Here is a 14928-nt window from a genome sequence, read left to right on the forward strand (position 1 = left end):
TACATGCACACATACACACACACACACACACACACCCATACCCACACAGCAAAGACCAGTATTACCTGGAAGAAAAGTACACCAGGGGCATCATCTGAATTGAAGCTATTAAACGTTAAATCAATCACTAGGTCGTGTCTGACTCTTGAGACCCCATGGACTGTAGTCTGCCAGGCTCCTCTATCCATGGGATTATACTGGAGTGGTTGCCATTTCCTTCTCCAGGAGACCCTCCAGATCCAGGGATCAAACCCATGTCTCCTGCATTGGCAGGCAGATTCTGTACCACTGAGTCACTAAGGGAACATTACTGATACCCAGATATCTGTCACAGCACAACTGCTCGCATCCTCAGCCACCCGGCAAGGCCATGCAGAGCAGAGAGGAGCGTGAGTAACAGGGGATGAACAGGCCCCATCACCAAAACGCTGCCTTTACAGTGAATATGACCACAGCCAGAACTCTGGGTCAGGATTCAAACACTGAGATTTCAACCTTCATCTCTTGGTCTCTTCATAGATATTTACAACCTCGACTTGGATTCTGGTCCCCAGGTCCTTGTTACTCAAAATATGTTTTTGTAGACCAGCAGCATCAGTAACACCTCAGAAATTGTTCAAAATTCAGAAACAAACCTCACCCCAGACCTGCTGAGTCAGAATCATCAGGGCAGCAGGTACACTGTCATCTTTGAGAAGGGTTGCTTTGGATGGTGTAGAGGTCACCACTCTCATAATTTCTCATCAGCCTAGGTCTTAAAATGGAGCTATTACTCTTTCCAGCCTAATCTACTTTTAGTAATTGAAATTCATCCATTAGTGATTTCCAACCCTGAGCATGCAAAGAATCACCATTCATATGACTTTAAAGGTTTATACATGCTATGTGCTCAGTTGCTAAATTGTATCCAACTCTTTGCAACCCCTTGGACACTAGCCTGCCAGGCTCCTCTGTCCATGGGATTTCCCAGGCAAGAATATGGAGGTGGATTGCCATTTCCTCCTCCAGAGGATCTTCCCATCCCAGGGATTGAACTCGAGTCTCCTATGTCTCCTGCATTGACAAGTGTATTCTTTACAACTGAGCCATCTAAGAAGCTCCATACATGTTAAGACCCTATCCGAAATATCAATTGAGTGAGTCTGGCATGGGCCCCTGGCACTGTGCTTTAGAGGCTCTACAAGTGATGCTTCTGCAGTGAAACTGGCAGTGGGCACCTCTGACCCAGGCAAGCAGTGGAAAAGAAAATCCGCAGATTCCAGAACAGGTTCATTGCAGGCTTCATTTGGCTCTAAGTGGAAACCTTCAGGAGATCACTCTGTGGACCTTGCTGATGCCCTTAACCACATTTACCTGAAACCATTGTTAAGAAGAGTATTTACGTTATATACAAAAAGCTTCAGCATTTTACCTAAAACGAGATAAGTCTCAGGTGTTGATAACAGTAACCTTCCCAAAATGTCCTGCCTTCTCTGGCAAAGTTCAATAAGCCCAGTTAGAAGCCTCCACAGATTCAGAATAGCTCAGTAGACTTTGGTGGTGTTTAAAGCAAGCAGTGCACATCTTTCTCCACTTAGCACGCCTCTCTCTCTCTCACGAGATGTCTGCCAGAGTTTGAATTTATGTTCAACCTAGAAGACAGAGGCTTTGGATTTTTAATATAGAATATTCATCCAAGGAGGTTCAAAGGCTTGTAACTCCAAGGGAGATAAATGTGGGTCCTTTGTTTTATCTGAGCACATGCTCCATAACAGAAACATATGTGACAGTCGGTTGCATCCACAGGATCGTGTCTTTCTGTCCTGGCCACAGGTGCCAGCCTGCTGTTCTCAACTCATCTCAAAAGATTCACAGGATGATGAGATACAGGCTTGCCTCCTCCCCACCACCCTTGTTCCTGCATCTTTGAAAAAGTCTTGTTAGCTGATGTAGATGATTTACTGCATCATTTGTGGAGAGGTTATGGGAAAACCTTTTAGGTCTCCGAGTCTCTGACTGCCTGAAGGAGATGTGGCCAGTAGGAAGTCAGCTGTGCCCTACAGGCTTGGTTTGAGAGGACTGTGCTTGGAACCAGCAGATGTGTTTTAGAGTGAGTTCTCATCCTTATCTTGAAATGGACCCAGCAGGAGAGAAGTACTTCCAGATAGCAGAATCAGTTGGACGAGGTGGTTGGAGGATCTTCAGAGCTCCAGTCCTCAGTCTGCCGTTGGGGAAAGGGTCTCGGTTCCTTCCTTGGTAATAAGACAAGAATATTTGCTTGTTTCCCTAGTTCCTTGTAGGTGATGAGGAGTCTGCTTGTGCTTCCTTTTCAGTGTGGTCATAACGCAGCCATTTCTTGAGCCCTAGATAAGTTTTCCATATTGAAAAAAATAGTAATCCCCAGCTGCTACTTGAATAGTGTCTGGGTTTGTAACAGATGAACTCTCCGTGCCATGTGACACTTTTCATGTTCAGAAGCAAGAGAAAGGTTGCATGATGAGAGGGGCTATGCCTAAATGCAGTATCATTACAGCAGAAAAAATTATTCAGTTATTGGAACACTTTTTTTGCCTATTCATAAACTTTGGTGTTTGTATTGTGTGACTAAAGCCAAATTCCATAATTTACATTTAGAAGAGCTTATGATTGTCTCATGTAACTCGAAGTTCAGTTCAGTTCACTCAGTCATGTCTGACTCTTTGTGACCCCATGGACTGCAGCACGCCAGGCTTCCCTGTCCATCACCAATTCCCAGAGCTTGCTCAAACTCATGTCCATCGAGTTAGTGACGCCATCCAACCATCTCATCCTCTGTCATCCCCTTCTCCTCCTGTCTTCAATCTTTCCCAGCGTCAAGGTCTTTTCCAATGAGTCAGTTCTTCTCATCAGGTGGCCGAAGTATTGGAGCTTCAGCATTAGTCCTTCCAATGAATATTCAGGACTGATTTCCTTCAGAATTGACCAGTTTCATTTCTTTTCAGTCCAAGGTACTCTCAAGAATCTTCTCCAACACCACAGTTCAACAAAGACAGTTATTATAAAGTATTTCAGTGAAATCCTTAATTAAGAAATCACATGCAAATTGGGAGTCCGTTTGACTTTTTTGAATTGTTAGCAAAACTTTAGGATCTTAAAATGGAACTGTGATATTAAACAATTATCTGGAGTTCAAACCTATCACAGGAACTTCTTATCTCATAAGGGCTGTTTGAATTTTGTTAAAATGTGTGTTCAGCTGTTCATGTTATTATTTTGTTCTAAATGGCACTGTCGGTAGAGTGTCTTGGTACATTTATATAAAACATTCTCGTGACCCCACTGAAGTATATTTACACAAGATTTTGAGATGCATAAATACAGATGTCAACATTAATTACTGTTGCAAATCCGAGGGAGTTTTTTCTTCTACCTTGGTATTTTGTCAAAATATACAAAAACATATCATAAATGTCAGTGATAAAATGTAGGCATATTAAAGATTTATTTATGGTCTTTCCACCATAATAAAGAACAAGATTTACGACATGATGAAGGTAAGATTAAATGTTCCCTACTTAACATCACTTTAAGAACATCTGAACTGCTTATGATTCATGGACCCTACTTCCTAAAATTACAGATAGTTATATAAGTGGAGTGTTAAAATTTTATACTATTTTTAAAAATAGCTACAGGTTCTTGGTACATTAAAAAATGAAAAACATTTTGTTGATTAGTTTGCATGTAATTGAATTTTTCTGCCTATGTTTTAAGTACTTAAGTTGCTCAATATGAACCTTTCTTAAAGCAGTTGAAATATGTAGTCAAAACCCAAGTTCTTAAAGTAAAGCTTTAGTCCTAAATACACCTCATTATTGGCCTTGGGACCACCTTCTTGATGAATGAATTTAATAAAGAGGGTCTTGGGTAATTTGGCTTATCACACTACTGTGTGAAATTATACAAAAGCTGTCAAGCTGTGCAGTTCAATATGGTACCCGCTCGCCACATTACCATGGATGGTGAGGACCTGAGATGTGGGTGGAGTGACTGAAGAACTGAAGTTGTTTTACTTCATTTTAACTTACTTAAATGTAAACTTAAACCTATAGCAGTATAAGGTTGTTTTTTTTTTTCTTTAATGCAGTTTTATTTTTTGGGTAAGACAACATTTCACTTTAATCATTGAAAATCTCATGGTTGTCATTTGCTACAATTGTAAAATAAACACTGGACTTTGGAGACTTAGTAAAAAGAAAAGAGGAATAATATTTTTAGATCAGTTATACTTTGAATAATAATTTTGATGTTTAGTGTTAAATAAAATATATTGTTAAAATTTATGCCCCATGTTTCTTTTTACTCTTTTTAATTTGACTATGTCAAAACTTTAAATGATGGGTGTCACTTGCCTTATATTTCTGTTGGACAACACTGATCTACAGCAGAGTCATAGAAGGTTCCCTTTTGGAGCTGTTGGTAATACCTATAGAACTTCAGAGAATATGGGTGTTTAATAAATCTTATTTGAAATGAATGAAAATTTCTTACTATAAATCAATGTTTAGTCATTAGAAACTGTATAAATTAAGACCTGTTTTTCTCATATTTATTATCCAATAGATAAGCTGCTTGTGGGTTTGTCAAAATGAGCTGCCAGACAAATATAAACATTAGAAATAACAAAGTTTGGGTATTTTTCAACATGTTATCTCCTGGCCAAGCTTCCCCTAAACCATCCTAGGGTTTCTGCAGGACTAAAACAAATTTAAATAAACATTGGTCCTATAAAAGTGATCAATTAAGTCTTTTCTCTTAAACCTGCCTGTAGGGTTCAAGTTTCTTGTCTATACAGAGTACTGAGTTTCAGGAAAAGCTTGACTTTATCTGTTTCTACTTGCAGAGGAAATGCCCCATTTCCATTTACAGACCTGAACATGTCTCCTGACTTCCTAACCAATGTGTTCTCAGAAAGACCTCTCTTTTCAAGACCTGGATGACTCTTCCAATGATGTGATACATCCACCCTTTTCTAGCAACAGCCATCTAGCTCCTTAGGCCTGGAAATCTGAAGAAATGCTTCAGGGCACCATTGTTGTTTGTATTTTTACTGTCCCTAGTCTAGCGGCTTCTCAACTATGCAGTGAAAAACCTGGAAGCCACCAGGAGCAACAGAAGTTCTCTGCAGCTTCCCTGGTTTAGGGGCTTCCCTGGTGGTTCACACGGTAAAGAATCGCCTGCAGAGCAGGAGACCCAGGCTCATCCCTGGGTGGGGAAGATTCCCCTGGAGAAGAGAATGACAACCCACTCCAGTATCCTTGCCTGGAGAACTCCATGGACAGAGGAGCCCCGGTTGAGATCAAGAAGATCGGGCAGCCTCCGTGCCATGTAGACGCCTTAAAGGCAGCAGGTTAGGAGAGCGGAATGCAGGTGAGGGAGCAAAGTCATTGAGCTTGTCTTCCTCTAAAACTGAAGTCCCTTCCTCTTAGTTACAGGCGGTGAATGTATATGACATGCTTAATCCTTCCACTGAAAGTGCGCACAGAAAGGATGCGAATGGCATTTTTCAAATAAAAATAATGTTGCCAGGAGCAAACTGACAACAGTTTTGGTGATGAGAATTTCAGATTTTGGAATGGATAAGGATAGCAGTGATCATCTATCTACTCTGAGACTGTTTAAAGACTTTTGTCAGAATCTTTGGAAGTGAATGCAGACAAAAAGCCAGTAGGTTTTGTAATTATACCTTATAAAGCTGTTTTCTGCTTCTAGAGAACCTAATAAGCACATCCTGTCCAGTTTCATGTTTTATTGGTACTTTTCCATCACTGCTGTGAAAAATCCTTCAGATATCATTCTTAGATCTTTGTGAGTGACTTCCACTGCTTGTTTCTGCAGATGGACTGGTTTCATAGATGATATATCAAAACCTACAGTACCACTCTCCACCCACTTCCTATATCCAAAAATCAGTTGTCCCCTACAATCCATTTATTAAGAAGTGGACATTTTTAAAAAAAGATTTAAAAGGCACACAAATTGGAAATAAAGATAAAAAACTGTCCCTGTTTTTTTTAAAAAAAACAAAAACCTGTAATATCCAAGTGGCAAAGAAACCCAGGAAAAACTCAGTAGCTGTTCTTCCATTTCTTTTTATTAAGCCAACAATTTGAACAGTCTATAGTCTATGGCCCTTATTTCAACTCCTTTAGTTTAGTTTTTTTTTAGCTTACAAAACTAGAACTGTTTCCTATGTTATAATAAAACATAGGGAGGTAACTTCAGATATTAATTAGGTCAACTAGAAGAGGGAACATGGGAAAGTATTGCTGTCTGTCTTCCTAAATTACGTATTAGTCAATTTTGGTTGTCTCTAACACATGCACAAAATACAGACCCAAACTACGTTGTTTCTTCAGTGAACTTAGAGCTTAAGGGGAAGAAACAATTACAAGAAACCTCAGAATTGCCTGTGGCTTCAGATTTTCTCTTTTCTAGGTCATTGTATCTGGCTTATGAGTGCACGACCACTACTACCCTTGATAGTTCCAAAATTCTGAAATTCTCATTATTAAACTGTACTGGTCTGCTTCCAGTAATATTAGGGTCATTTTATTTTTATTTATCTGGCTGTGCCGAGCCTTTGTTGAATCATGAGAGCTCTTAGTTGCAGCATGTGGGAGCTAGTTCCCTGACCAGAAATCAAACCCTGGCCCCTTACACTGGGAGCACAAAGTCCTAGCCACTGGACCACCAGGGAGGTCCCTTGGGTCATTTTAAATGATCACCTCATGCTCTTTTTCTGAGCACCATAAGATGCAGGACTGAGCACTGATTTCACACGCTATCCAATGTAATTCACCAAGGGAGAGAGATGTGAAGAGAAATGATCCAGAAGTGATTTCGTCCTCCGCTGACTCATGTAGCCACATTGTGCAGAGGACCACTTCAGAGGGAATTACTTAGGTGGCAGAATCCAACTGGCATGATAATGCTTTGAGTCTTTCTGATGCATTTCATCAGAGTATGTACCATGCGTTCTGTTTTTAAACAGTGGCAAATACAGAGAGTCTGACCCCATCGTAGTCACGGAATGTTGCACTTCTCTTGGATATGTTGGACGAATAAGGGCAGTGGCAGCAAGGGAAGCAAGGAGGAAGGTAAAAGGGCAAGTAGGTTACACCAGCCTTTCTCTCACTGAAAGCATCGGTCAGGTCCCTGGCATTCCTGACCACGTGGAACCACTAACAGCTTCACTATCATCAGCGTCATTGTGTAGCCTGGATATAAGTGATATCTGGGGCTGGAGGATCAAGTGAATTAAGTCATCAGGATGTCTGCGGCACAGGGGACGTGGACCGAAATGAAGGAGTTATAAAAGCCTTGGCAGGTTAGGAACAGCATGGGCAGGATGCTCAGATCTAGTTAAGAAGGCAGAAGGAAAGATGTGAGCAGAGGCAGGACCCAGCACTAGGGCACAGGCTATGAAAACACCAAGGTTTCCAAGCCAGGGGAACACCAGAGCCACCAGCCCGCCCTGAGTTCACCCTCAACTCCTGGTGGGTTAGAGAAGCGTGGCCCAGAGTTTCTGTATGGGAGTCAGGAGGGACTCAGCATTCTTTCAACCAGCACAGGTAAAACAAGGAACATGTGGACCAGCTTAACCGAGGTGATGCTTGCGTGTGTGCGTGCTCAATCTCTTCAGTCGTGTCCGACTCTTTGCAGCCCTATGGACTATAGCCCGTCAGGCTCCTCTGTCCATGGGATTTCCCAGGCAAGAGTACTGGAGTGAGTTGCCGTGCCCTCCTCCAGAGATCTTCCCAACCCAGGACTGAACCAGCATCTCCTGCATCTAATGCATTAAAGGCAGATTCTTTACCCACTGAGCCACTGGGAAACCCCCAGAAGCAAGGGTGATGCTTACTTCCCTCTAAAACCAAATAATCCTGCTTTGGTGAATAACATTCTAGATTCAAGAATATTTTTCTTTCTCTTTTCTTTGACAGAGGGTGTGAGTGGCAGGGCTGGGTCTCTGCTTGTTTTGTTTTTTTTTTTTGTTTGTTTGTTTGGATGTCTCCAGAGGCTGTGCCTGCATGTGATAGGAGAGCTTCTCCAGCCTACATGGAAGGCAGGGGTGGTTCACACATACAGAGCATGCAGTCCTGCTGGAAAGGTTTCTCTTCTCCAAGTTTCCTTGCAACAGTGGGGCATTCAGTGAGGTCCAACAGCAACTGAAAATGGGATTTAAGACCGAAAGCAGCCCCAGCACATTGAGACAATTAATGCTCGCGTCAATGACTACAGTTACTTTCATGAAATGGGAAATGGTTGGTCTTACCTGACTGTATTAGTAGAGCAACAATGGGCTCTTTGTTGATAGAGCACAGAGACAGAGCCTAGCGCTAAAGAGGCGATGACACTGATTAGATCTGTGGATCACTTAGCCCCCTGGGACTCAATTTTCTCATCTGTAAAATTGGGACTTAGGTGATGTCTACCCACTTGCATGTCCAGTAGGTTGTTTGGAAGTTCACTTCTCAGTGAGGTGAGCTCAGTTCTGTGGAGAAACATGTGGACGGACTTGGCTTTTTGTTGGGTTTACTTTGCCATAAAAAGGTCCATCCCAATTCAAGGTCATTCCTTTCTACCCTGTTGCTTCGTGCTCCACCTCAATTCTATTCTAGGCTTTCTGGGTTGGTGTAAACCAAACACCCACCAAGTGTCTGTAGTTGGACTTACATCTAACTTGAGAAGCCTGAGAATGTGTTAATGGTTAAAATTCCAAGTTAAAGTGCTGTAAACTCTCAAATCTTCCCCCAGGGTGACCAGCTAATGTATGGATCCTTTCAGAAGTACCCACTGCCCCCAGTGTTATATTGGTAGTTACTGCTTTATTCTTTATTATACTATATATATATATATATACACACACACTAGTATTTATTATACTAGCTGAAACTCCAGTACTTTGGCTACCTGATGTGAAGAGCTGAGTCATTTGAAAAGACCCTGATGCTGGGAAAGATTGAGGGCAGGAGGAGAAGGGGACAACAGAGGATGAGATGGTTGGATGGCATCACTGACTCGATGGACATGGGTTTGGGTGGACTCTGAGAGTTGGTGATGGACAGGGAGGCGTGGCATGCTGCGGTTCATGGACTTGCAAAGAATCAAACATGACTGAGCGACTGAACTGAACTGAACTGCTTTATTTCACTGAATAGTTTTTAAATTTGAGCTCATTTCTTTTATTTTCCATTCCAGATTAAAACATCGGTTATTTGGGCCACCCCAAATGTTTCCTTCTCAATTCCATTATGGGTAATAATACTAGCAATACTTCTTGGATTATTGGTTCTGGCCATTTTAACCTTGGCTTTATGGAAGGTAAGTGTATTTGCTTTCTTTTCCTTTTTGAGTAGAGAGGCCACTGGGAGGATTTAAAAGGATATACCTAGGATTTCAAAGAGCCAAAGCTAGAGGCATGATCTGGGAATTTCCAACACAGGGACCTGAAGGGAAAGCTGGATCTTGTTTGCTTTGGCAAACTTAATATGCTTGTGTAACTGACATTTAAGAAGATTGAGGGTGTTTAATGCTGCTTTTATCTTGCAATTTCTTATAAATAAATATAGAGTTAGAATTTATTAACAAAGACCTATGATCTTCTTTCCAATATGCTTAGAGTGATCATGTTATGATGAAGACTTCTCTTTCTTGTTTAATTAATCAGGATCTTAAGGTTTTTGTTGACACAATTCTATCAGCAATACTTGAGAGTTTTGTAAGCACTACACAGATGCAATTAATATAGTAATTAGTTGATATGTGGGCTTTCAATGACACCACATAGATTATGCATGTTCTAATATACTTGGACTTTTTTTTTTTTTTTTTTTTTTTATCTTTCCAACTAGTCCATCTCCTTTAAGAAGCCTTAACTTCCTCTTTCATGTGTTTTGCTGAAGTTTCTGCTGAAAGTCTGCAATGGGAATTAATTTCTGGTCCCCAAACCAACAGGACTGCCAAGTTTCACAGAGCTTTCCATTCCAAAATAGATACAATGTCACAGTGACATGATCATTAGAGCAATTAATCCAGTCACATCTTCAGTTCAGTTCAGTTCATTTCAGTCGCTCAGTCCTGTCTGACTCTTTGTGACCCCAAGGACTGCAGCACACCAGGCCTCCCTGTCTATTACCAACTCTCGAAGTTTACATCTTAGTTTGGTACTATTGTTGTCATTCTCCAAAATCATAGTAAGTAAGTAAGTAAAGTCACTCAGTCGTGTCCGACTCTTTGTGACCCCGTGGACTGCAGCCCACCAGGCTTCTCAGTCCATGGGATTCTCTAGGCAAGAATACTGGAGTGGGTTGCCATTTCCTTCTCCAGGGGATCTTCCCAACCCAGGGATCGAACCCGGGTCTCCTGCATTGGAGGCAGACGCTTTAACCTCTGAGCCACCAGGGAAGCCCTTCCAAAATCATAATGTATTTTTATTTTGAAACAAAATGAGACATGCTTAACAAACTGAGAAAACCTGAGTTAAGAAAAACAAACTGAGTTAAGTAATGGCTTTTCTGATCTTCATCAGCAGTTTTGTGCCATCCTGAGCCCACACAGGTCTAACGCATAGTCTATCTTTAGAAATAGACTTCCGTGTTAGTCTGTTATTCATAGTAACTTTATATCCATAAATGATGCAATGGTATGCAGCAATTGATAGAGTAACGCACTAGTCCTACGAGAGAAAGACGACTCAGTGGCTCTAAGTGAAAGCTAAGGGACTGGGCTTCCAACCTAAGAAACAATAAGAATTAAGATTTTAGGTTTCTAGGGAAAGTTGTACTCTCCAAAACTAAATCCTCATTTGAAACTCAGGAGAGTAAAGATTCAAGAATCACCTCTTCCCTGAGTTGCTGATTGATCTCTGGAAAGCTGAGACAGCTCACGAAGCTGTTGAGATAGAAATAAAAGACCCATCTGATTGTCCTCCGCGTACTAGATATTCCACCAAGTGCAGAGAGAGAGACAAGCATCTCTCCACCTCCTCCTTTAGTCCATCTTTACGTAGCCCACAGTAGGCTTCAGGAATCTGCTTCCCCTGGTCAGGAATTCACATTGCTGCCGGCTCCAGAAACATGCAGAAAAAAGCAGAGAAAAAAATCCCTGGGCCAGGTTGCTGTAAGCCCAGAAAAATATACAAGGTCTATAAGTGGTTTATATACAGTGAACATTCTTGGGACTTCCCTGGTGGTCTAGTGGTTAAGATTTCCCCTTTCAGTGCAGGGGGTGCAGCCTGGAACACTGATCGGGGAGCTAAGATCTCACATACCTTGAAGACAGAAAACCAAAATATAAGACAGAAACAATATTGTAATAAATTCAGAAAATACTTTAAAAAATGGTCTACATCAAAAAAAAACAAAAAATCTTTCAAAGAGAAAGAACATTCTCCCACCACCACAGGCAGGGAAGGAAGAACGTGGACACTCTGCATAGGCAATGAATTCCTCTCTGCAGGTAAACAACACACTGCTCTCACCTCCTAATTTGGAGAATTGGGCAGATTATAGTCTCAGAGCACCAGATTCCTTAGACAACATATAAAAGGGGGAAAGTTATTTTTTTTTTTAAGATATTTTGTGTGGACCATTTTAAAAATCTTTATTGAATTTGTTACAACGTTGCCTCTGTTTTATGTTTTGGTTTTTTTGGCCATGAGGCATGTGGAATCTCAGCTCCCCAACCAGGGATCAAACCCGCACCCCCTGTATTGGAAGGTGAAGTCTTACCACTGGACCACTAGGGAAGTCCTGACAAAGAGAACACTCTTAGAATGAGGGGTTTCATGAATTCTCAGGATGACCTGACTGGCTGGCCCATTTCTGTCTTCCCTAGTGCGGATTCTTTGACCGAGCAAGACCACCCCAGGACGATACGAATGACCGGGAACAGCTGACCAATGAGAAAACCCCTGAGGCATGAACAGGAAAGCCAAAGATAAAAACAACTTCAATGCTACTCCAGGTCCAAGCAAAGAAGGATCATGAGGCTTCAACCCAGCTTGTCCTGCACCTGCCAGTGTCCTCGGACATGGGAGGGCCATGTCATCACCTCATCTATACTGTCCTCTGGAGAAGCTTCCATGGGTCCTGGTGATCCTGTGGGGAAAGGAAGCCTCCTCAATACTGCAGAAACACCGGGCAGCCGTGGAAGATATCTTTGGCTTGAGTCCTTCTGTATTTGGCAGACACTTTGAAATGGGTATGGGGATGTGAGATTGCTTTCCAGGTAAATCCATCTGAAGTCTCAAAAATGCAGTGTCTGAGTTAGGATGGACTTTAGAAGGTGAACTCAGACCAAACCTTCCAACACTACTGTATACAATGGAATATTTGACACCTCCCTCTGGAAAAGACGCATTTCTAATGACGTTACAGCTCAGGGAGACCAGCCTATGCTGTTGGGACTGTGAAAGGACCTTGGAAATGGCAGAGATCATCTTTGTGAGCGAGGATAACAATTTATTTATTTATTTTCCATGACTCTAGGCTGACACTCTAGAGGATCTGGAAATTAAAGATTTGGTTCGCTGGTTTTTGAAATCACTCACCAAATTTCCCTCTGAGATGTCTGTTTTGTGCAGAATACATAACTTAACAGGACTTAGGATTTAGATAGGGTTAAGGAAAAGTGAATTGGTATTAGAAGACTGTTTCACTTTCATGACTTCTACCTGAAATTACTTTTATTCATGCTTTCAGGGACTCACATCTGCTTAATTTAGCCTTGCAAAAAGTTGCATTGATATCTACTTTTACCAAAAAAAAAAAAATCACCTTTCCGTTAACTTAATTAGCAATATACAAATTTCAAGGGACTCTCAACCCTGAGTGGTACTTAAAAATAATGGTAAAATTTCTAGAGTCCATTCACAAAAAAGCAATTTAATAATTTGGGCAGGCATATTATTTTTAATATCTATGAGGGAATAGCAATATTTTAATTTGGGATTAAATACCTTTTTTACTATACGTCAAACTTACATTCACAGAAAAGACACGTTAAACATAAATAAGAAGAAGCATAAGGTTAGACATATGTGTGATGAACCTAGAAAACAGATTCCTATGGATTTTATTTAGAACTGCCTGTTCCAACTTTACTTTTCATTTTTCCTGCTAATCGTTACAGTTCGTGACTTTGGAAAATAATTTTTACTTAAGCTATTTTCCCATCATCTTGAATTTAACCATCACAGAAACTTGATGTTTAAAACTCTTGTAAATAATCCATAATCATATGTAACAGTATCGTTTTAAGTAAAATAGACCAGCCAAATTTATATAGTCTGCACAACTTTGTATCCTTTTTATAATAATGAAAAATTATTATGAAGAAGTGCTGAACAAATTTTATATTTATGTGCAATATTTTATAGACCTATGTATCAAAAAGCATGTTTACACTGGCATTAGTTATTTTTTAAATTAATATCCTGAATATTAAGTATGATAAAACCAGTAGACCCCAATCCTTCGGTTTTCAAAGCAGCTGGAAAATTTATGTCCCAATTTCAACAATCACACTTGATTCGAAAGATGAGCCAAACTCACAGACACTAAATTTTTGGTCATGTCTTAACCTGGAGACCAGCCATCTGGCTCCAGCTGCAGAATTTCTTTGGAAACCAAATCAAAGGCACATGGGTGAATACACTGAACAGTTCATACTCTGCCTGCTCATGAATTAAATCCTGTCATGGTAGCAGTTTCAAGGCTGTCAGGAACTGAAGTCTGGCTCCCAGCTTGTGTGGCTGACTTGGGGGTGAGAACTGCACATGTTTCAAAGAGTTTGAGGGTCTCATGTCAGCCTCGGGGAGTTTTAGGTGGTCGTTGTCTGGGTGGAAGTGGTTCCATAGGCAGTGGCTATCTCTGAGATGAGTGGAAGGAGGGCTCTCTGCCTCCAAAGTGACACCCCAACTCCTGTCATCATGCCTGACTTTTGGCCAAGAGAGAATAGCTCCTCAAGATTTGGGGTCACAAAAGAGCCCTGAGAAAACATACCTGTTGTCTTTCAAGCTAACTTTCAAAACAGAACTCGGAACTCAGGGCTGGGACCTGAGTCAAAGTCAGGTCATACAGACACCTGGAGGAAGCGGAGATGCCAGGAGCAAGGCTGGGATCCAGAACAGAGCAAGGTGTGAGCACTTCAAAGGCAAACTACAGCATCCTCACAGTCTCAGCCCAAAGTGATCCCTGTCTAGAAGGACAGGCACTGCTGTCTATAGGCAGTTTGCAGAGGGCCATCAATGCACACTGAGGTCAGGTGAACCCTCCACACCTCAGTCCTTGAGTGTCCCTCCAAGTGGAAAATATTCTAAAAATGCACTGAGCAAATCTGCTTCTCATCATATAAAGCCAATCACTTTCAGTCATTTATAATATGCTGTTGCTTCTCTTAGAATCTATCTATATATTTCAGATATATCTTTTGAAATACTTGCAGCTGATTTTCAAGACATGGGAAAAAATGGACAAATCAAGTTTTATAAACTTGGAGATTTTTATACAGTAAATAAACAACATGGACCAATTGCCCACTGAAACCCCACTTCTTTGAACTCAACCCTTTTCTTGTTTTATTTAAGTATATGTGTAGAATCTGTGAAGATTTTCATGTATCTATTTACCTTGTCACTAATAAAATTAAAAACTAAAGACCTGATGACATATTTTTGGGTTTTTTTGCAAGCATTGTAAAATTTTTCCATGATGGCAGGTGTCAAAGCTTTGCATCTTCACACTTTGATTCTTTACCACCAAAACATTTAACATTGAAAGAAATTTGAAAGAGCAAGGACATGACATTTCTTTGGAATAATGAACATGTTCTAAATTTAGATTGTGGTGATGTTTGCATGAATACACTAAGAAGGACTGGACTGTATGCATTAAACGGATGAGT

At 40.9% G+C, this 14928-nt stretch overlaps 1 protein-coding gene and 1 non-coding gene across 2 annotated transcripts in view; one reads left to right on the plus strand and one right to left on the minus strand.

The window, feature by feature from the left end:
- Positions 1-14688, plus strand: part of ITGA8 (integrin subunit alpha 8) — a 193442-nt gene extending 178754 nt beyond the window's left edge. The window contains exons 29-30 of the mRNA XM_040248977.1: positions 9223-9345; positions 11860-14688. Coding sequence (XP_040104911.1) covers positions 9223-9345; positions 11860-11946 — 210 coding nt within the window. The 3' untranslated portion in view covers positions 11947-14688. The remainder of the gene's footprint in view (positions 1-9222; positions 9346-11859) is intronic.
- Positions 10357-10428, minus strand: TRNAW-CCA. Its single transcript has one exon. It is a non-coding gene; the product is annotated as a tRNA-Trp (tRNA).
- Positions 14689-14928: the final 240 nt, after the last annotated feature.

The sequence above is a fragment of the Oryx dammah genome, unplaced genomic scaffold, assembly GCF_014754425.2.
Source record: "Oryx dammah isolate SB20612 unplaced genomic scaffold, SCBI_Odam_1.1 HiC_scaffold_10, whole genome shotgun sequence".
NCBI lineage: Eukaryota > Metazoa > Chordata > Mammalia > Artiodactyla > Bovidae > Oryx > Oryx dammah.